The sequence below is a fragment of the Tyto alba genome, unplaced genomic scaffold (assembly GCF_018691265.1).
Source record: "Tyto alba isolate M040663 unplaced genomic scaffold, T.alba_DEE_v4.0 Super-Scaffold_33, whole genome shotgun sequence".
Taxonomy (NCBI): Eukaryota; Metazoa; Chordata; class Aves; order Strigiformes; family Tytonidae; genus Tyto; species Tyto alba.
The window spans coordinates 2,246,815-2,269,652 of record NW_024881308.1 but is presented as its reverse complement, the minus strand read 5'-3'; the positions used below and the strand labels follow the sequence as shown (position 1 = coordinate 2,269,652).

Below are 22,838 nucleotides of genomic sequence, written 5' to 3'. Positions count from 1 at the left end.
TCACCTGGTGCCAGGAGAAAATACTGGTTACCAGTGGGCTTCTAATACAGTAATTAAATGTGACTGCCAACTGCTGCCCCTTTGTGATTACATATTCCACCTGCAAAGAACAAAACAACTATCACTTTGACCTAGCAAAATTAAAGTCTTGTGGATGGACGGGGGTTAGGATAACACTTAAAAATTTAATTTTCTTGATTTCTCTGTCTCTAGTGTTGGTATTCTGCAGTAGTGAGTTCCTAAGCAATAACTGTGTGTTGTGGAGAGGTGTTGGCATGTTTCAGACTCCTCTATAAAAATACAAATGCATAACATTATAAAACTTCCTCCTTGCCTTTCCCAGAATCTGACTCTCACAGGATCATTTGGTGTATCGCAAGGGTTTATCTGTGTCATGGCTGTGGGTGCATCAATGTGTGTGTTTGCATGCACAACCAGCACCCTTGCAAAGTGGAAGATGAGGGAATGGCTGAAACCCCCTCACAGCGAACCGTGAAGGTTTCATAAACCAGCTTGAATTCCCCATTTAACTTCATCAGCTTCAGTTCATCAAAGAGCCAGTGCTTGGCTGTGGGCTGTCAACACAGCAATGGCATGAACTCCCTCGTTATCTGCTACGAGATGCCCAGTGAAACAGCAGCACAATTTGCGCCCAACTCATTTAGCATTTGCGGATGAGCACTAACCAGAAGAAGCAAGTGTGGGATGGGTGCCCAGGATTTATGTGTTAGGGTCAACAACAGGTTCCCTGTGGGGTTCATCATCCATCAGACTGCAACTAGCCCTGGGCTTCTAAGACCAAGACTTAAGCATGTGTGGAAGACACGTAGTGTGCTCAGTAGCAGGAGCAACGTGGTGTCTACGTTCCTGGGGGATGAAAACAATGCAAGCAGATTCGTCCAAGCAGGGCAGGGGGAACTCAAGGTTATGAAAATGAAATCATTCTTCTTTTGCTTTTCCAATGACTGCTACTGTTAAAATGAGTAATTGTGGAGCAGCTGTGCCCAGACAGACCTGTTTCTGCTCACAGTTCTTGATGATAGTCAAAGATGCCCTATGCAGCAAAGAACATAAACAGCGGCTGAAAGTCACGCTGACTTGCGTGCGTCTCCAAAGGTCTGTGGATTAGTGATGGTAGACACAGTTCAGGCAGCCAGTTTTGCTGATAAAATAGCAGATTTTATAGAGTTAAATAGGATAAAATAGGATTAATGGGATAAATGCCTGCCTGCTTCTGTGTGTGGTCAGGGAGGGTGAATGAAAGGTGGTCAACCTTCACGCGTGAGGATGTCAGCCAGACAATTCAGGGTCCCCAAAGGCAGCTCTTTGCCCCAGTCAGGCACGTTAGTCCTCTCTGCTGGCATTACAGGCAGTGGTTAGCTGTTGGCCACTGCCAGCTGCAGGACGCTAAGCTCCTGACACAGCGGTGTGGTCTGTCGCAATAGTCCCACGACTGAGTCACGACTGCAGTCACATGTTTCTGCTCTGGGGTGGCTCCTCCAGGACACCTCCAGTGGACTCTGATAGGGAAAAGCTTGGGAAGAAGCTCATCCTGAAGATTTTAGTGATAGATTTTGTTGCCTGGGAAATCAAGGTTTGCCACTGTGAATGCTTCCTCCACCATGCCCAACAAATTAAAGCCAAACAGGCAGTACACTTCCATGGACCATTACCCCTCTCACAGAAAAGGTTAAGTGTGATGAAAGCCAAATTGCCATTTAATGTGATCTAATTGATTTTATAAGCTGTTGTGTTAACAAGAAGCTCTACGGTGTTCCCCTGACATCACCCAGACAGTTTGGTAACATCTGGTGCATGCCCTTCCCCGAGCACTGGGAGTTGCTAGTAGGCATCAGCTTTGCTTGTAACCCACACACTGGGGCTGGTTCCCAGGGCCGGGGTTAGAGGACAGATGCTACAGAGACCTGGAGAGCTTCTACTTTTGTGCCGTGACTCGGGGGCCAGTAGCTTGGCCCTGTCTTCCCTGGAGTATTTGGGAGCCCTGTGTGGATGGGGGGCAGGAGTGCCTGTCTGATGCAGGGAAGCTGTTCGGCATCCCATGGGAAGGGCAAGGTTAAGCTGGCCATGTTGGTGAGGAGCTGCAGGGTCCCCACGGAGCTGAGGAGTGTTTGGTGCCGGCGCTGGCCCCTGCCCTGGCAGGAAAATTTGACTTCAACTGGATGCCTCCATCGGGATATTCTATGGGGAGCAACCCCCTCATCCCAGAGCAGAGACAACGGGCCATGCCAGGCTCGGCTGGCTGGCCTGCGGAAGGTGACCCTGTGTCCTGCACCCCAGAGAAATCTCCTGTACCGTGTACAACACTGGCTGCTCTCCCAGCGAGCACAGGCTCTCCGTGCTTCAAATTCCTGGTGCCATCGGGAGGAGCTTCCCTGGGTAGGGGGCAAGGCGCAGCGGGGAGGGCCGGGCTCGCCTGCTGCTGGGGCTGGCAGGACCAGGGCAGATCACTGAGCCCTTCTGTGTCTTCAGGGGTTTGCAGCTGCCCCAGCGTGAAAGGCTTCGCTGGAAGTGGCAGCAGTGCTTAGCAGTAGCTGTATCCTTTGCCACTATGCTGCAAGCAACAAAAAATGAGCAAGCTGATTTTTTTTATTCAGTGTTTGACTGGGCTACAGAGCTCTTCTGGCTCCGACCTACCACTCGATGCTGGTCATGTCCCAGTGGCCCCAGCCCTCAGCTCCTGCAGCCCTTCAGCCGTGCCTCTTGCTTTGGAAGCCAGGAGTTGCTCCACCTCCCCAGAAGTGGACCCAAGGCATAATTAATGTTGATAAAGCCACGTGTGGTAGCCAGTGATGCACTGCACACATGCAAAGTGCTATTTATTCCTGACTCCCGCTCTGCCTGATGCTGCAGCAGTGAAACCCGCCAGCTCTGACTAATGGTCCCAGCAGCTGTGTAGGATATTTGAGTTGCTTTTCGTTTACGGATTTGGTGGGTCCCTGGTAATTGGAACGTGGCAACTTCTAACACATAACAGATGATACAGCAAGGGAGGGAATTTGTCATTGCTTCACTCCCCTACGGCAAGAAGGGCTCGTAAGTCACAGCTGACAAATCTTTTAATGACTTTTAAACTTCATTTACAGAAAAGAATGACCATAATCAACAAACAATGATGGGTTACTAATCTTTCTATATTATTAAAAAAGGGGTCTGAGTCTCTAACTCCCACTATGGGAGCTTAACACTGTGAAGGGAAGGGTGATGCTGCCCCAGAGAAGGTCTGGCAGAGTGTGAAGGGATGAAAACAGCATCAGCGGGGAGCCCCAGGAGTCCACGCAGTCCTGAACCATCACACGTAATCGTGGTGTGCAAGACTGGAATGACAATATTGATGGAGAGTGAGAGCAGCTGATGGCATAATTTCATCTCCGGCTTTGACCCAAAGCCTGCTGACATCAGTGGGAAAATCACCAGACCATCAGTCACCTCTAGGCTTCAGGCAAACCGATGCCAAGGGTAGCACAGCACACAGGAGCAGGTGTACCATCTGTAAAACCAGGCTTTCTTTTAGTCTTTGCATCCACACAGTACTGGAGAGGCAAAGACCACTAGTTGGAGAGCAGGATTTATTATTTTTCATGAGGAAAAGGAATAGCTGCTAACACAGGGCTTGCTGTAGCAATCACTCAAGCAGCTCAGCTGCTTTTCAGGTCTCCCTCTGCCATCACTGCAGGCTTCATCCCTGCTTTCCTTGGGGTGAGCATGCCTCCCCAATCTCTGTGAAGCCTCAGAGGTGGCATTTAGACAGCCAAACCTCAGAAAATCCCACCACAAGTGAAGCATGAACCCACATCCCAGTGACTTTACAGAGATATGTATCTTAATCATATATGTCATTCTGTGTATTTAAAGTGTCTGAAATAATTTTGAAAGGCAATCAGCTGATAATTTACTGAGAGAGGAAAGGAGCATGTCAGAAACCTCAGCTGTTAAAGAGTTGAGGGTAAGTGTGCCAAGGACCGGCAACTCTCTCATGCTCTGCGCTCCCTAAGGCTTCCCATCTCAAGTCCTGCTCCCCCCCACCAGCACAATCTCTAGGGAGCAAGCACCTGGCTTCGGTGATACCTGTGACATAAAGTCCTGTAGTGGCTGAGGGGACAAACAGCTGTTTCTCTCTGTAGTAAAACATGGACAAGCATTTTGTAGGAACAGTCTGGTCTGGGTGCCAGAGGGACCCCCTTGACCTGCAGCTGGTGACTGCACTCACAGTATCGTCCTCAACTCGTGGTTTTGCCAAATCTCCTGGCATGCGGGGCTTTGCTAAAATCCCCAGTGGCAGGAAGCACGTGGTGATGTGCAAATCCCTGACTTCTGCTCCATCATTCAGAAAAAACAGCCATGGCACTCATGGCTTGGCAGAGGCAGGGACGGCCCCCAGCACACAGCACAACTTGGGGGATGAGCAGGACCAGCTTGGCTGGGAACAGCAACATTTGCACGTTAAAGAAGCTGTGGCATCAAGATGCAGGACTTTTGCTTAGAAGACACCATCAGAGCTAAATAATGAGAATTGCATCAGTGAAGCTCCATCTGCATCAGCTCCTCCGTGGGAGCTGGGTGGCCTGACGGGTGATTAAGTTATCTGGTCGTGGGTTGGCAGCATGAAATTGGGTCCTTCCTGGAGCCCAGATTTTCCTCCTACTTCAGTGTTGCCCTGTGGTAAGAGGTCCACATATCCTTCTCACAGGAACCTGCCTCATGCCCTATGTAGGGTGGGACACAGCCCAACACTGGAGCTTGGGAGCGCTCCTGAAGCCATCCATTAGACATGTCCAGAGGGGGTTTGTGTGAGGAGGTGAGCACTGGGCTCTTGGATCGGGGCAGGAGGCTCTTCTGTGGCCAGACTGGGAGCCGTGCTCTCCCACCACTCCATTTCCTCTGTGCCACATGCAGGAGATGCAAAAAGCAGCAGCAAAGATGCCAGTTCATTTACAGCTAAGAAAGTTCCCAGAAGGTTCATTTGCTTTTCCTCATAAATAAATCATTTGCTGTTAAAACAACATTTGGGCTGGTGTGGTGGGTTGTTCATTAAGAAACATCAAGTCAACAGGCGGCTGATGAGAACCTGTCTCTACCGCGTACGAGTGGGAGAGTGGGGGCTGGAACCATTGTGTTTTCCTATTAGGCTGTGAATGATAAAGAGTTAAAGAATAATTCTCAAGAAATTAGTCATGGCCAGCCATTAATGAGCATCTCAGTAACACACTAATGAGCTAGCTTCAGATGCCTGTAAAAAAGGACTTTAATTAGATTAATACATGTAGCATTGACCATAGCCCAGTAAGTAATCATCAGGTTTTTCACCAGTGGGATTACGGATGACATTCTATTTAATTGCTGTTTCTTTTTCATTTTCTTTCCTTTTTTTTTTCTTTTAAAGATTCTTTCCTCCAAAGATTTTTGTTTCTGTTCTCAAACATAACCTAAATGTTATCCATGGAATTCTGCATCTGAAAGTGCTGCCAGACTGGGCTTATCTGATTCAATTGACCTTTAAAATTTATTTTGCTGCTGTCAAAAAGAATGTTAGTCTGTTCACAGGAGATTTCCAAGACGATTAGAAGCAGAGACGCCTGAAAAGTCTACTTGTTGCATATTCTGCAATCAAAGGATGATCCTAGTTTGTGGTTTTTTGTTTTTGTTTTTGTTTTTTTTTGAGAAAAATACCTTCATTTTAAAAATATTTTCATGGAAAAGCAGAGTCCAGAAAAGTTCAATGTAGATGGGGAGTCCATGTTCAAGAAGACAGTCAAAGAACTGCTGAGGAGCTCCTTCTCATACGGTGAAACCCAGGGAGTTGATCCATCTAGGCTTCAGAAGATGCTCTAATTCTTGCTTCTAGCACAGTATTGACAATGGGATTTCTTTTTTGGCATCATATGCTGCCAAGACTCTCATGTTTTAAATGCAATGTTATTAGTATGGGAGTGGAAACCCAAATTAACCCACCAAGGTTGATACCTGCCTGAAAATCCTGATCAGTGCACGACAGACATCCTTGTTTTCAAAGGAATTCAGCTGTGAACCAAACGGCAGGACTGAGGACCAGGGGCACTTTGGATGCTCCTTGCTGTCACATTGCAGTGCTGGTGGGACAGCTTTTGCCTGTCTTGGCCCAAGGAGAGACTTCGGCTTTACAAAGCAGATGGAGGAAAACACTGCCTCCAAAGCCAGTGTAGATCAGCAGCTTTGGTGTAAAGGCAGAGCCTCGTGACCCCATGGTGAGAAGCACGTATATGCACATACCTCTGGTGTCTGCCTTGTGGGAGCCATGGCCTGCCCCACAGGGAGCCCTGTTAGCTCCAGCGTGCCTGCACACTGGTGTGCAAGGAGCTGTGCAACGTTTGGAGTGAGCCCCAAATCTGTGGAGACAGGCAGGGTGAGGAGCAGTGCTGCTGCAGGGGCTGCTTGGATGGATCTCAGAGTTTCCAGCCATAGGTCATCCCTTTATCACACTTACTAGGAAGGATTTAAGGCTCTAATGAATATGTTTTTAAGCTTTCTATAGGCATGAATAATATGTAGGACAGATGATTATGAGCCACAGCTATAAACTATATGCTGACCTGATAGACTTTTTAACCATTGTACCTTTAACAACTGATTAAATACTTATTAAAACCACTATTGATTATTTATTGCTCCTTTATGAAGGATTTACCAGTTGCACTGAAATTTAAATCAGAGCCAGGTTTTCAGAGGATTGTCAGGATTTCTCCAGTTCAAAATGACTTGTTGTTTTAATTAAAAATTTTAAAAGAAGGCTATTTGAATAGCAAGATGGATAGTTGAAGGAAGATGATGAGGGAGCTAACTGTTCACACTGCTGAGCATTCAGCATCCACTCATCTGGGCCACAGCACCCTGCATCAAACAGGAGTGAATCCCAAATTTGTAGAGATCTCACTCAAAACCAGAAGTTTTGACCTCAGAAGAGAGGTTAAGGAAACTAGTTCTGCCTCACACCCAGCCGTCCAGCACAGAGGCACCAGCATCCCCACGCTTGCAGGTCCCGGTGCTTCAGCAGCCGGTGCCATAAGCCCGGGTGCGGTGGTGACCTGGGACAGGATGCGCCGATGTAAAAATTCAGTGCGTCAGGTGTGGCATAAAGTAAGCTGGATTGAGGGGATGGAGGCAGCCCCTCCTGCTAGAGCCCTGTGAAATGCAGAACTCGGCATCTGCCACAAGCTAATGGTGTCGGTCTGGATTATTTGCTTACGTCCTGCAGCAAATGTGCTTTAATGAACCAGACGTGGCTGATGTTTTCTCTCCCTCCCCCTCCGTAGCTTTGCTTTTTCCTCCATACAATCCAAGTGCGCAGGATGGGTCCAGCCTCCGTCCCAACAGGGGTGAAGGAGACCAGGGGTGGGCAGCCCCTACCCCCCCTTCACCCACCCCATAAATTGAGAGCGGGGTGCTCAGTGGAGAGCGGGCAGTGAGGTCAGGTTATAAATACGGCTGTGACGCTGAGCTCCCCAGGAGCCTCCAGCGTGCTTGCAAAGGCAGAAATTGCTGGGTGCTCTCCCACGACCCTGGGTGGTGCAGATGCACTGCCGTGCGTGTCGTTACGGGCAGTCCCCGTGTCAGCAGCATTGTCTCCCCGCGTTAACACAGTTTCATCCTACCAGGGAAAATACGATGTGCGGGGAGGAAACTGGGCTGAAACTGGGCTCACCACCTAAGCCCACAGAGCCTGCATGCTCAGGAGGAGGAGATTGTCCTCAGGCAGAAAAGTTGGGGGGGCTGTGGGGACGCATAGCGGGCTGCAAGGCAGCATCGGTGCCTTCTCCATCGCTGATCCAGCCCCACAACCCTGCTGGGGTGGCCTGGCTATGGGGAGTGGATGGGGTTGGGTGGCAGTGGGGAGTCCCGGGCTGGGGCTTGGTGCTGGGGTGTGTAAGGGGTGGGCAGCTCCGCGGTGACCGGGACCCAGGTCAGTGATGGCCACCGGCCGAGCCTCAGCCTGGACAGGTCCGGGCTGACGCGTCTGCAAGGTGGAGCCCAGGGAAGTGTCTGGAAAAATTCGCATACCCTATACAAGGAGCACTTTAATGGGAGGTGGGACAACCCAAAATAGCGCTCCAGGGACCCTTGGACTCTGCAGAAAAAGCATCCTCCCTTATTGGGCTATGTATTCAGTTGCACATTACATAGCGGGGGAAAGATTTGCAAAATGGACCCTCAGCTTCACAACAAGCTCGCCTGGCTCCTGCTGAGCTGCTCTCCAGCTTTCTGGCCCTTCCAGCTCACTCAGCATAGCAGAGGTTTCCCCAAAAGACAGCCCTGGTCCTGCAGAACTAGTCTAATAATTGTGACATCTTTGTCTATCCCCATTTTTTAATAACTTTCTTGTCCCTTAACAATCACATCTGGGAAAATTGAAGCTTTTTTCCCCAGAAAACCCAAGGACTGGTTTCCTTCCAGTTCATTCTATTTATTGAACCACACAACAGTGAACAGGGTCTTTTCACTCTCTGGGAATTAGGGCTGAGCCCCTCTGGGTTTCTGTGCAGGACTTGTTGGGGACTCAGAAGTTATTAAAAAGATTGCAGGGTTTGTGTTGGTTATTAAACTAATGCTTTGGAGCTTGGCGCTGATGTTTGGGGACTCACTAGCAAATTACTCACAGCACTCAGGGGAGGAATGATTGGCACCAGGGGTAGTAAGGACTTTGCTTTTAAATGCATGTGCATTTCTGTGCTATCGATGGTGCTATGGCAGTGCAGTCAGTGGAGTCCCTCTGTCTTTTAGGTGGACGTGTTTCTTTTCAAAGCTACTTTTTTTGGCTAAAAGGACTCGTTTAGTCAGAAATCCCTCAGAGCCAACCATCTCGGTTGATCGCTGCCCAAAGGGAGATGCCCACTGTGTCACAGCCATGCCAGTTTGTGCTGGGGCATGTTAACTGCCTTGTTCCTCCCTCAAAATCTTTCTTGCCACTTGCAAGGAAGTGGCAAGAAGGACGTATGGATGTTTGGGATGAAAGCAGGAGGGCAACCTCCAGAAAGCAGTGAGGTGGTGCAGAATTGGGTTTTGTTCTATGCAAGAGTATACAAGTTGATTAAAGAAGACCTGAACCAAGCTGTGCGGTTCAGGCTTCCTCCAGCGCGTGGGCAGGGGTGCACCAGCCCTGGCGTCGGAGCTGGGGACCCCCCTGCTCTCACCAAAGCTCTGCGGGTGCACCACAGGCTCTAACATCCATCATGTGTGCTGGCAAGACACAGGTTTGCTGGTGGTTTTTTCAGCTTCCCGCATGCCAGATTGTCCCCAAACCTAGCAGGGAGCAGATTTGGCCCTTCGCCCTGTGTCAGACGTCCCCACAGGATGTCTTCATTTGTCATTTTGCTCCCAGTGAAAAGCCACCAAGTTGGGAAAACTTGTTACTGAACGGACCAGGGACAGGATGAAACACCGCATCTCCCCTTTTGTGAACAAGTGTGATAAGAGGAGAATAACAGCCAGGCTGCATGTTGCTGTCATGCTGAAATAAAGAGAGCTTTCTGCAGGAGAGAGTGGTGGGGCTCAGTGGTTTTTCTTTGCCGCCGCCTTCTTTGACAGTTTGTCACTAAGACTGAGGCCCCTGGGGTTTTCAGACACCTGGCTCTCAATTAAACAGCTAATCTGTGAAGCAAGGCACTTAAAGCAGGGAGGAAAAACAGCTTATCAAGTAAACCAGCTCTGGCCTTGGGCTGTTACCAGATTGAATATCAATATTTTTAAGGGATTCCTGAACGTTAGCAGCAGCAGGGACCGTGACATTGTTCCCAGCCATGCTGTCCTAGGAGGAGAGGAGAAGTGCTAGTGGGGAGACGACTCTGTGGGAGGGCGTCCGTGCACCTCCCGGTGCTGCAGCGTCCTGCCCAGGGGCATGGGCAGGCAGGCACAGCCTCTCCTCCGGCGTGGGAGCTTCGGCGGGCCTCCAGGCGGTCCTCACCCCTGCTAAGAAATGGCACAAGGGATCCTGGACTTTTTGGGGTACAAAGCTCAGTTAATCCTATGTTGGGTTTTCTTCTCAGGCTGGCGGTGGCAAACAGGCTTCCTTGTGCCATGGGTGGGAGGTTGGTAAATGGTTGGAGAGCTGTGGTCCTGGGATCCGGGGTAGGGTCAGGTTGCAGGGATGGTGGTGAATGGACGGCTGGAGGGCCCTGGGGCAGGTTCAGGTGGATTTCTGGGGTCACTGCAGTGTGGGGAGGGAGGGAAGGAAGGAAAGGAAGGGAGGGAGGGAGGGAGGAAAGGAAAGGAAAGGAAAGGAAAGGAAGGAAAGGAAGGAAAGGAAGGAAAGGAAAGGAAAGGAAAGAGGAAAGGAAAGGAAAGGAAAGAGGAAAGGAAAGAGGAAAGGAAAGGAAAGGAAAGGAAAGGAAAGGAAAGGAAAGGAAAGGAAAGGAAAGGAAAGGAAAGGAAAGGAAAGGAAAGGAAAGGAAAGGAAAGGAAAGGAAAGGAAAGGAAAGGAAAGGAAAGGAAAGGAAAGGAAAGGAAAGGAAAGGAAAGGAAAGGAAAGGAAAGGAAAGGAAAGGAAAGGAAAGGAAAGGAAAGGAAAGGAAAGGAAAGGAAAGGAAAGGAAGGGAAAGGGAAGGGAAAGGGAAGGGGAAGGGAAAGGAAAGGAAAGGGAAAGGGAAAGGGAAGGGGAAGGGAAAGGAAAGGAAAGGAAAGGGAAAGGGAAAGGGAAAGGGAAAGGGAGGAAGCAAACAAACTTCTGGCAACTGGGCCATTTGGGAATGAGAGGTGTTGTTACGATGTTTCTGTAAGCTTTAGTGAGGCCAGTGTCACACACCCCTCCACCCCGGACCTCTCCTGTCTGGGCCTCAGTTTCCCTTGCAGAAAACAGGAATAATCATATTAATCTGTCCTTGCTGTTCTCTGGGGTCCTACAGATGAAGGACCCCTTTATACATTAATTTATCTGTCTCCAATTATTATTACTAGTTGCATTTTGTTTTGTTCTCTTTTCTATCTCAAGACTGTCTTGTTGCAGTTGTGGGTTGGGGGATGAAATTTAAAATAATAGCTGTGAGAATGCATCTGCTGAAGGCAGTGATAGTTATCAGAATATTAATCTATAACCAGTAATATGTGTTTCTGCTGTGTATATTTTTCTAATCAGACACATCAGCCAAGATACTCTACTCTGACTCATGCCCACTGGTTTTTACGTGCCATATCAAAGAGATGATGGCTTGAGGAGACGCTACTTCACAGCACTGCACTGGCGAGCGAGGGACACTAAGCCGGCATGGTTGATTGCTGTGCTGGATTTAATCAGCACACAGTGCAAAGTGCTCTGCTGGAATGCAGTTAGGTGGACTATGAAATATTAATATGCGATGATTAAAGTGTCCTTTTCCAGTTGTTACAATAAGGGGGCCAATAAGTGATGCAAAATGAATATTGTGTGTAAGAAGACCCTAAACGACTGGGACAGAGAAGGCAAGGGAGGCTGATTTCTCCAGGGGATGACAGGCTTGCATGAGGCACCAGAAGAGCACTTTGCACAGGGCTTTTGAACATGCAGTGCTGAGTGTTTTATAAGCTGCAAAATCAGAGCCATGCAGGCCACTTGTCAAATGGAGGACATGACTGATCGTGCCCAAAATCTCAGAGCAATGCCGTGTTAGGAGCCCAGCGTCCCAGCTCCCCAGCCTTGGACAGGGACAGCAGTCGGTGGGCAGATGGCACTGGCAGAGCATCCCATCTGCAGAGACATTGGGTCCTCGTTGGCTTCCTCCCAAGTCTTTCCCAGCGGCGTAGCCATCACCTTGCTTGACCTTTAGTTTGCCATCTGGTGGCCCCGTCCCATTGCTCATCAGCCGCAGGCACGTCTCCTGTGCAGACCTGCAGTGTCCTGACATGGCCCCAAAGCCACTGGGGTTTCCACCAGGGAGCCCAGGAAAGGGCTCTACCAAGGGAGGCAGATGCTGAGCTCCCCAATCCATCACCGGTCCCCGCCACGAGTGGTGGAAGTGACTTCACCCATCTTCAGTTTCTACAGCCTCAGGCTTTATTGGCTTGAGGAACCCAGTATCCCAGGTGGGGAGGGGAGGAGACAGCACAGGGAACAAGCACATGCTGGTCTTACTGCAGGAAGCATGGGGGAAGGTCACAGGAGCCAGGCAAGGAAGGTGCAACGGGGGGGACAGGGAAGCAGGGACCTGGGAGAGACACGGGTTCCCCTTCACCACCCCACCTCCATGGCAGCCAAGGTCGTACCTTGGGAGATGCCTTAGGAGACGTCCTTCTCCAAGTGAAGATCCATCTTACTGTCCACCTGAGAAACACCTCAACTTCGTGCAGCTCTTTTAAAGCAAACCCACAGAGTGGAGGGTCCATCGACAGCAGCAGAGCTGGCTTGTGTTGCACCCATTGAGAGACCAGTCCACTAGATCTGGGGGAAAACAAATGTTTTCTGCCCACACACACCCCTGTCTTACCCAAATCCTCCAGCCAGCCTTTTCTATCTCTATGCACAGAGGCAGCTTAACCCACATCCCTCCTACACAGACTTAAGAAACTCAGCACCCTGATGTAATTGGCGTTTGCAACTGCAAACAGCTGGTCAGAGATTCAGACTATGGTAAATAACACACTTCTGGGCTGGTCAGTACTTAGGAAGGGTTTGAGCAAATGGCAGCCTGGGGTTTGCCTAAGCTGAGACTGGGGAGGGTAGCAGCAATAAAACTCTTCAGTGATGGGGTGTGAAAATAGAGACAGGGGTTTATGTTATTTTAGCACTATATTTTATTTTGGGGAAGAGAGCATTCCTCCTGCCGGCCTGCAGCTGGGCCAGACCTGGAAAAGGTTTGGCCAGATTTGACCATCGTACTTGCTTTCTGTGGAGAAGCGTATGGCCGAAGATGTGACATGGGTGATGTCTGCCTTAACTTCAGGAAGGCTTTTGACGCGCCCTCCTGCAGCGTCCTGGCACCCAGATTGGAATACGGCGGTCTGGATGAGTGGCCCCCCGGCGCAGTGCAAGCTGGATGGTGGGGTTCCAAGGGCAGTGATAAGGGCTCGTACTCTGCCCAGAGGCCTGTTGCAAGAGGAGTTCCTCCAGGGACTGGGCATGGGGGAAAGGAGGGCCGTGGGTAGGTAGAAAAATAGGTTGGAGACTTGCATAAACTCTGGCAGATAAGCAGGGATAGAAAAGTGTCAGTGCATCATCTAGAGGGGAGGCAGCTACATGGGGCCAAGGATGTCCATGTGACATGGCCTGGTGTGGGTGAAAGAAGTGCCAGGGCAGATTTGCTCTGAAATAAAAATAATGGGCAGCAGGAACTGGAAACTGAAGGAGTCACCAAGTATAAAGCCACATGTTGGAGTCACTGTCTTGCAACATCACTGAAACCTCGGGGCAGGGAGAGCCATGGGTTCACAACAGGTTGGACGTGTCCATGGGTAGCAAGACCATTCAGGGCTACCTGGCTACAGATACCCTCCGTGTGTTCAAGCTCTCTGAAGGTCCCGCACAGCCTCAGCCATCAGCCCAAACATCAGGTTTAGGATGGAGATTCCCTGGGGACTGGCCATCCTGGAGCAGCTTCCAGCAAGTCTTTGTGCAGATGCTGGAAATTTCTGCAAAACAAGTCCTTGAGGCTCTAGCTGGGTACCCAAAGTGACCAAGTGGCTGAAAACAGCCTTGGCTTTTTCTCTGTTTCTCCACCTCTGCGCCAGGAATGGGGACAGTTTCCTTTCTGAACCTCTTCCAGACTGCGCTGCAAAAATACATTAAAATAGATAACATTAAGCAAGTGTTATATAGGTTGGAACTTGGAGCAACCTGAAAAAGTTGGGCACCACTTGCCAAAGATGTGAGAATTTCATTCACTTAGATGCCTTTAAAAGTCCTGTCCCTTGGTTATTTTTTTCCAGTGTTTTTAGGAACACTGTATCTGCCAGGAATTGTTTTTAAAGTAATCAAACAAAAGTCTCTGGCTCTTTTAATCCATAAGGGTGAAAGAGAAAATATAACAAACTAGACTCAGACAAAGTCTAACTTTCTTTTGATTGGATTTAGCATGGAGATCATTTCCAGCCTCAGTGGTAGGTTAATAGAGTCACAGGGGTTAGAGCCAGATGAGATTTATTGTCCCATTGCATCCTCCCTCTGCTCCGCATAGACGATCAGCCTTGCCAGCTATCTCCAGTGCTCTGTATGGCTTTAAACAGTGAAAGGAATCGAATATCCAGTTCTTTCTGCTCTGAAAATGAAAAAGGTGGAGGTCTGCACATACAGCTTGTCTATTCGGAACTCATTGATTGCAGTTGGTGTGAAAACACTCCGTGTCTCCCCGGGTCAGGCTGCAGGCACCATCTGCGTGTGGGGCTGGGTGAGTCTCCTCTGCTGTTTCTTTACCTCCGTGCTGGACTGAAGTCTCAAATCCTGGAGATACAGCACTGGTAGTGTCGAGCCCTAATGCATTTATCCTTTTCTGTATGGCTGGAAGTACCCTGAAGCAAAATGGGACTGTGGGTAGGAGCAGCCCCCGCTGGGTATCCCCCAAGGGACTGGTAGCTCAGAAGGACATCCATCGCCCAAGGAGCCAAAATGGGGCTCACCTGGCAAAAGGGTGAGATAGGTATAATGAGGTTATCCCCCCTGGTAGCTTTAAGAGGAGATGAAGCAACCAGAGGTTTCATGTCCTGTGTCTCTGTGCAGGAGAAGATGAGGAAGAAGGAGGAATTGGGTTTTTTGAAAGTCTTGGGTGCAACCACAAAAAGCACACCAGAAAACGTTGTGGCTTTTTCCCAGGCTCGGCCAGCCTAGCGAGGAGTGTAAGAAAGACTAACTGTGTGGTTTAGGGCTCAGCAAAGCCAGAGCATCACACGCTGCTGGTGTCAGTGCCTTGGGCAGGCTGGGCTGCGGGCGAGCAGAGCCTGCCAGTACTTGGGGACTGGGATGACTGGGTCCACAGGAGTTGCACCCGTGCTGTCGGGCAGTTGCTGTCCCCACCTCAGACCAAGCTGCTCAGACAAACTTCAGCTTTGAGCCCAGAGAGCCAAAACCCCAAAGCGAGGTGGTGCCTTAGCTCTGCCAAGTGCCAGGGCAGATGCTGGGGACTACCAGGGAGGGGACACCATGGCCCTGTGGTAGCAGTGCGTCCCCTGTGCCAGGCTCGGTGACCATCTGGAGCTGTGGACACCCTGGTGACATTGCTCTGGGTGCTGGGAGTACCTGTAGATGCTGCTGGAAGGGGCTGGGGAAGAGCAGAACCTCAATGTGCATCATAAAATACCTTCCGTAGCGCTGAGCTGACTTTTTCCAGGTGAAAACCACACACTATGTATGCAGCACACAGTAAAGATCCCAAAGCATTCCTAGGAGATTAAAATCAAACTGATGTCTTTGGACACCTGTAATTTTTGCTGCAGAAATGTGAGCAGCCAGCCTGATAGGCAGCCAGACTAGCTTTAATTCCACAGTTTCCAGCCCTGTCCCTTAGTCTTCTTAGTCCTCAGAGATGAAGCCTGTTCTCAGGAGCTGCCCATGAAATACTTCAGGCAAGAAACTTGGAGGATCGTGCCTTGCAGCTGTGGGAAGCAAGTCGGAGTGGCTTCCAGCTGATCTGGCTGATGGCTTAGTGATTTCCAAGCTAACAGTGACACCTCCTGTTTGCACAGAATTCAGCTCAAAGCCCGGCGTGTAAATGCGCAGGCAGGCAGCAGAGTGCAGATGTCAGATAGGTGCACACGGGCTGTTTCACCACTTAAATCTCTTCATCCATGTCTGGAAGACTCAGGTCCTCTTCCAGCTGCAAGTGTGGATCCATGGGGATGAGGCTGTCCCTGTGTGTGGTGAGAGCTGGCCTGTGCTGGGAGGTGCTCAGCAGGGGAAAGCCCAGAAAGGTGGGCATGAACAAAGGTGCTGAACACAAACTGCTTTAGAAAGAGCAGGCCTTTGAATTGTCATTAAGTATAGAGAGGTAAAAGCTTTTGTATAATAGCATTAAAGCTTTTACTTAGATGTAAGATTTATTTAAATCTTGTGTTGTCCCCTAAAAGCAACCAGCTTACACCCAGAGTGTAAGCCTGATAAACAGGTTTCAGGAGCCTGATAAACTCCAGCAAGAGTTTTGCACTGGCTGTGACAGTTGCCTCCCCAACACACAGGTCCTCTCCAGAGATGGAATCCCCCAGCTGTGACTAGTTGAAGCTGAGGATCTGGTTCTCTTGCTCCAGGCTTGCTGGGAGACTTATCCTCCACCCCTTCTTGCAAGACTCTGGCAATTCCCTTGCACACCTTCCTGATTCCCAGTTTGTTCACTCAGGTGTTCAAGATGTCATTGAAGGTGCAGACGAGCAACATCACAAACAAGAATGACCCCAAGTCCATCAACTCCAGAGTCTTCATTGGCAATCTCAACACAGCTGTGGTCAAGAAATCAGATGTGGAGACCATTTTCTCCAAGTACGGCCGAGTGGTGGGCTGCTCCGTTCACAAGGGCTACGCCTTCGTACAGTACTCCAATGAGAGGCACGCACGTGCTGCTGTCCTGGGTGAGAATGGGCGTGTGCTTGCTGGCCAGACACTGGGTAAGTAGTTTCTTCAGCTATTTTGGGTGTCCAGGTGCAACACAGGTTGGTCGCTCCATAGGGGATGGCCAAGGGATGGCCAGTCCAAGGTCAAACTGAGACATCAATCTGCAGATCAGGGTCGGGGTCAGTGATGTTGAGCAGGTCAGACCCAACCCAGTGATGACTGAGCAGGTCCATAGTGACAAGGCACGTCTGGGTGAGGCTCAGCAGGGTCCATGGCCAGGCACAGGCATGGCTGTGACAGAGCTGGAGACCAGCACTTCTACAACACAGCTCAGGTAGGGGCTAAAGGCACCGGGGTCCCATGTGTGTAGGGGTCAGAAGTGGTCATGGCCATTCAGGCATATTAGTACCCTCAGGACTGTGACATTGTAGCCCAAAAACTCATGTTACAGGCTGTGATTATAGAAGCTAAAACAATTCTGAATCGTCCCATGTCCTTGTCCTTGATCTGGTGGGGAAGAATAAGAGTGGGAAAAAACATTGTTTGGTTCCCTTTCTGGACCAGGCCTTACCCTTTGCCTGTCAAGAGGGGTGATAGTCAAACTCAGACTAGCTCAGACTAACTTTAGCTAGCTGATGTTAAATGAGATAACTTCCCCCCCTGGACACATGAAAGTCTCTCGTCTGCACTGCTGTGTGATAAGAAATAAACAAAACCACCCCAGCTGCTCCCAGCTGCATCCTTATTTTGCAGATTGCTCCGAAGTGTCACATGCTGAGAGGCTCTTGTCACCAGCTCTAAGCTGAGAATTGGAACTGGAGATAGTATTTTTAATGAAAAATTGTTATTTCCAAGCCTACTGCCAACAGTGGCCATTGGGCACCCAAGAGAGCAATTTTCAGCCCATTCCCACCCTGCTTCTGGCGCAGCAGTTGAAATAAAAAGTTACGTGCTAGATCTGATCTTTCAAGACAGTGTGCTGTTTCCCTCAGTGGTTTATTCAAATACGAGAAACTTCTTTTCACTTCTCTTGTGGTCCGGAGAGCAGAGCTGCAGACCAAGGTGAAGCGCAGTGTGCCAGGGATGCTTCCAGCCCAGGCATTGCCCACATGTGCAGAGTCTGTAGATATGCCAAAGAGGGCCTTGGGGCGCAAAGGAGCTCACTGTGATGCTCCAGACAGACACAGGAGATGCAGCTAAGAGACAGGCAACACTTGCCCACTTAGCTGGAGAGAGAGGTGAAAGGTTTACCATGATAGGAGCCTCTTACTCTCAGTGCTGGTCCCAGAGGTTTGACATGCCAACAAGACAAAAGGACTGTATTGTAGCTAGGAGTCCTATACTGGACTAAGTACACCTGCTGAACACGGTGCAAATTCAGCTCCCTTTCATCTGCCTTCCCTTCATGGGCCAGTCTTACCACAGAAGAGCTCAGCAGGCTTTCCTTTGCTGTTCGTGGACCAGCATAAACACAGGGACACTCCCCTTCTAGGAGAATCTGGCAGAGAAGAAGAGCTGAACGATGTGGTTAGAAAATGTCTTTGCACAAAACAAAATGTCTTTGCACAAAACCCCCTAAAAAAGAGGAGGTGATGGCCACATAGGAATGGGAAAGGAGGGACAGGATGGGACTGGCAGGGGACATGGCAGGTGCACTGGTGAAAAGACTGTCCCTGCTTCTGTTCATGGGCTGGGTTTTTGGGGGGGTCCTTTGAGGTGATGACAGAACTTCCCTCCCCTTGTGGGCAGCAGGAAGGTGGGCTGCTTTCTGTCCTGGAAGCTCCAGCCAGTAACTTCATCAGGGTGCAGGCACACGAACCTGTGGAAGAGCTGCAAACCGTGCCTGCCAGGCAAACGGCTGCATTTGGTGTGGCAGGAGCTTCTGGGGTGTCACTGCCTGCACGGGGGGGCACCGTGGCTCAAGGCAGTGCCTGGTGTCGGGGCAAAGTGCCCCCAGTCTGCTCAGGAGCAGCAGCTCTTGGACAGTGCAAAGCTGCCTGTCCCCAGTGCCAGCAGGCGGTCCCCCAGCAGGAGAGCATCCCTGCCCAAATCCAGAGCCACTCCTGCATGGCAAGAGCTTGCTGTAATGACTCGGTTGTAGCGGCACAGTTCGGGTGAAACTGCCTTTCCTGCTTCGGCTATTCAGATGGGAAAGAAAATTTGCACCATCATTTAAGAAACAGGGCAGCCTCGTAGTTTTGCGTGTGACATGAGTGCTGTGCCTGCTCTCAGCTGAGTGGGCATGTAGTTTAAGGGTCTCATATCTCCCAGAGCATCCATTAAGTCTCTTGCAAGCCCTGCCAATAGATCAAGGAAAGCTGGTCCTTGCAGAAACCCTTAAATGATCCACTCCAGCTCTCAGTGGTACTTGTCCCCTCCAGGAGCACAGCGGGCTGCCATGGGACAGTTACCTGTGCCAGTGGTGGCAGGAGGGTTCAGGCCTCCACCTGCTCCCAAGTGCCAATGATCATTTGCAGGTGACACTTTCCAGCACATACCAGAATGAATAAGGAAAGCAAGCAGCATCTTTCTAGCTCACATGTCCCAGATAAGGTCAGCTCTCAAGATAAGTGGTCTAATAGCATATCTTCCATTTTTTTCTTTTTTTTCTTCTTCCTTTGTCAGCAGATATACAAGCAAACTTGCTTTTCAGTTGGTCAGGTTTGACACCATGGCTGCAGCCCATCCTGTGCTGGGACATGGGCTACTCTGCCAGGCAGGTCCTGGCAACCTTTCTCCAAAGGCTCCCAGACACCACAGTCCCTGCAGGGGACAATTACCATTCTAGTGGGGCAGCTCTGCGCTGGAGGATGGATCCATACCACAACCTGACCCTACCATGGTGGCTAGATAAAGCACGACCGCCCCATTTAGTGTGGGCAAAGGTGCCTGGATGTGAGCAGGAGGGATAGGTACTGCTTTGGAGTAGGCAGGTGGATTCAGTGGTGCAGAGGAGGGAGCCAGAATGGGAATAAGGTGCAAAATCTACCCAGGCTGATGTGCATGCTGAGCCCTTGTCTCTCCTTGTTCACTGTCAATGGAATCCTGAGGGGTCTGACTGCCCATCACCACAATAGACTGAAAGTGTAAATTTCCTGATCTGTCTGCATGCACCAATGAAGGCTCCGCAGTGCTGTTTCTAGCAGTGCGTACCAGCAAATTGAGTTAATTGTTGTCATTATTCACCATTGGGCTTTCATTGTGTCTCCCTCGAAGGGTGTTAATCAGCATGGTGCTGTCATTAGCTCCATTTTGCAAGAAAAGTGACTGGCAGCTAGCAAGACGCATCCTGACAGCAAAAAGGGTTCATGACAAGGGAACTGGAGCTGAGCAGGGATGTGTTCTGGGATGCACCAAGGAACAATTTATTTCTCTCTTCCCTTACAGCAAACAGCACTGCCAGAAGCACTGCATTGCTCAACAGACTTAGAAAGGCGACCGCATGCATAGTGTTCACACTGGCAGCAGTTGTCCACGGACCTGTCCTGTGGCCATGTGCACCCTTGCTAGCGTTCAGGCTCAGTGCTCTTCTGCATCCCCCTTGGCAGTTGAGTATGGAAGGGTGGAGGGTGAAAGGCAGCAAGGAAAACACACGCTCCGATCTGAATGTGCCTCCAGAGGAACGTTCAGTGTAACGGCTGAGCAACACCCTAATACCACACTCGTTATGCAAGCTTATAATAGGCTAAGCTACAGCTTCAGTAGATATGGTGTCTCTTGCTAGACCCTAGAACGCAGTCCAGGGAACTGCACAGCGAGATATTTGGGCAGTGGGAGTATGTCCGAGCTCCTCTGGAGCTGTGCCCAGCGCGTGCAGTCTGGACTCATCCTGCTCAGGTTGTTTCGGCAGTGCTGCAGCTTTCTTGAACTCCCAGGGATGATTTTCTTGGTTGATAATGAAGTCAGCAGACTTTGCAAGCTCTTTATTTTGATGGTGAGTGGACTGGCCTGTCCACATTTCACCATAAATTCCAGCAATTAGTAAGCTTAAGCCTGCTGAGTGTCATGGCGTATGCTGCAAGTCCTGAAGAGACAAGAACTTCAGTACCTCGGTTTGCAGTCACAGATCCACGAACCCTGAGCCCCAGATGGAGGTCTTCAAATCTACCTGCACCTCCGAGGCTGTAACTTGTGCCACCAGCTTAGCACGGGGACCTGTCCCTACGCTGTGGGGCAGCCTGTGTCTAGCCCCACACAAATGCTGCTTTTAGTCTACATAAGGAAATCCTGTCTTGCTTGGCTCAGATCTGGCATGCCCAGCAATCTGACACCTATTTAGACAGAAAGGACCTGAAGAACAGAAAAAGTTTGGGGCTGATTGAAGAAGCCAGCAGGGAATTTGCTCACTTCTGGGCCAAGAAATGAGGTGAGGCCTTCTGCGCCCAATAGTTCCCTTCTCTGCCATTCTGGGGCCACGCTTGGCATTAGATTGCCAGGCTCTCAGCAGTCTCCATGAAATTGGCTGTATCACTTTATTCTCACGTCAGAAGCATGCTTGGCAGTGAGGCTGAGGAGAGAAATTTCCTCAGCAGATTAGAAGAGCTCATTCTCACCTCCTCTGGTAGAAGATGCTCCTCCGAGAGCACCTGGGGTGGCTGCAGGCATGTGCCTGCACCCCAAGCAGCATTTAACACAGTGCAGTCCGCAGTAATGCCCAGCTAGCTCATGCTTAGCATTCATTTTTATGCTAGAAGGAGCAAGGGATAAATTGTTAGCAGTTAGCAGCACACAGCAGTTTTATATATTGTCCATGTCTTACCAGAACAGCACCAAGTTCTCCTGAGAAGCCTGTCCTGAATTTGTGTGCATGGGTTAGACCATGTTCAGGGCATTGACTTCAAAAATGAATGATTACTAGCTTTATAAAGGAAAAGGAAGAGGCTTGTTGAGTGCAAGGATATATTTGCTTTCTTATGGAGGTCCAGAAGGGCCCCGGACATGCTAAAAGCAGGTAGAAAGACGGTGGGAGGTGTGGAGGAGTTTGTTTCTGCTGATGGCAGGGCTGTGCACAGCCTCCCTTGCTCCGTTGGTCGGGTGCAGCTGCGGGTAAGTGGGGACACGCTGTGTCACAGCTGCCTGTCCATTCATTGCAGATATCAACATGGCTGGGGAACCTAAACCCAACAGACCTAAAGGGCTGAAGAGAGCAGCCTCCACGTTGTACAGGTAGGTCTCCACCACGCCACCTCCCTGCGGTGAGGTCTCTGGGCTGGTTTTTGCCTTCTGGCTGGGACTGATTTTTGCACCCCCCCAGGCTGCTGCCCTGAGCTCCCTGGCCCCTACCCCAGGCAATCCTAGTTCACTGCTGCCCCTTCACATCTTCTCCTCCCACGGGCTTCTTGGCCTTTGCAATGCCCCTGAGCGCTGGGCTGCAGGGAGGAGAACCAGCAAGAGGCCTCAGCGGCAGACCCAAGGTTGGCCAACACCCATGGTGTTGTGGGACTCTGCCTGGGCAGGGTCCAAGCTGTGAATGGTGTCAGACCTGAAGATCATTGAAGAAAGGTGGGTGGTACCTGCTTTAACCACATTAGGGGTGGGTTCCCCCTCCAGCCCCAGCGCTCCCCTCCAGCCCCAACTCCTCCAGATGGGGAGTAGGAGTGGGGCACAGTGGCACATGCTGGGTGTTGGGGGAGAACAGGGAACAGGGATGGTTTAGGGAAAGATGCTGGAGAACAGGGAAAGAGAAGAATGACGTGGAAAGGGAGAGAAGAAAGGAAGAAAGTGGGAAGCCCTTGGAGCAGTGGAGGTGGATCAAGGAGGTGGCCAGGAGAAGCCCCAAGGGAGCCTGTGCTGTGGAGCAGTGACCAAGGGATCAAGGGAACAGGAGGGACAAGTGGGATGTGGAGTAGGTCTGTGGGAGATGTAGGGTATTACAGGTGTCAGAGTGAGCCTTCAGTGCCGCTGTTGCCAACTTTAGAGACTATATCAAGATTTTCACAAGAAGTGAAGACTTTCCTTTAAGCCACAGAGACTGGAGTCATGAGAATATGGGAGAAACTCATTAAGTTCTTGCTTCTGTGGTTGCAGAAGGGAAAACTTGAAAAGGTATTCAAGAATCCAGAAGTGAATAACAAGATCCCAAAATGTGTTTTATTTATAAATTCTCGTTATTTTTATGCCAGTCTCGTATGGAGACTGGGGCACTGAGTCAGGATTTAGAAGGTGTGATGTTGGAAAGAAAAGACTAAAATCAGTATCAGGGTTATAAGTAGGTGTAATAAAAAAGGGTATCATGAGAGAACTGTAGGTTTTTCTACAAAAAGAAAAAAATAAAAGTGAGAGGAATTAAGAGAAATTAAAAAAATCTATGATTCAGACTCAGCCGTGCAGTCCAATACCGGTATGCTGC

At 50.0% G+C, this 22,838-nt stretch overlaps 1 protein-coding gene across 3 annotated transcripts in view; it reads left to right on the top strand.

The window, feature by feature from the left end:
- The window catches only part of RALY (RALY heterogeneous nuclear ribonucleoprotein), a 138,295-nt gene that overhangs the window by 99,495 nt on the left and 15,962 nt on the right, over positions 1-22,838 (top strand). For all 3 annotated transcript variants that reach the window (XM_042801006.1, XM_042801005.1, XM_033001252.2), the window contains 2 exons: positions 16,278-16,542; positions 21,583-21,655. In XM_042801006.1, the coding sequence (XP_042656940.1) occupies positions 16,287-16,542; positions 21,583-21,655 (329 nt within the window). In that variant the 5' untranslated portion in view covers positions 16,278-16,286. The remainder of the gene's footprint in view (positions 1-16,277; positions 16,543-21,582; positions 21,656-22,838) is intronic.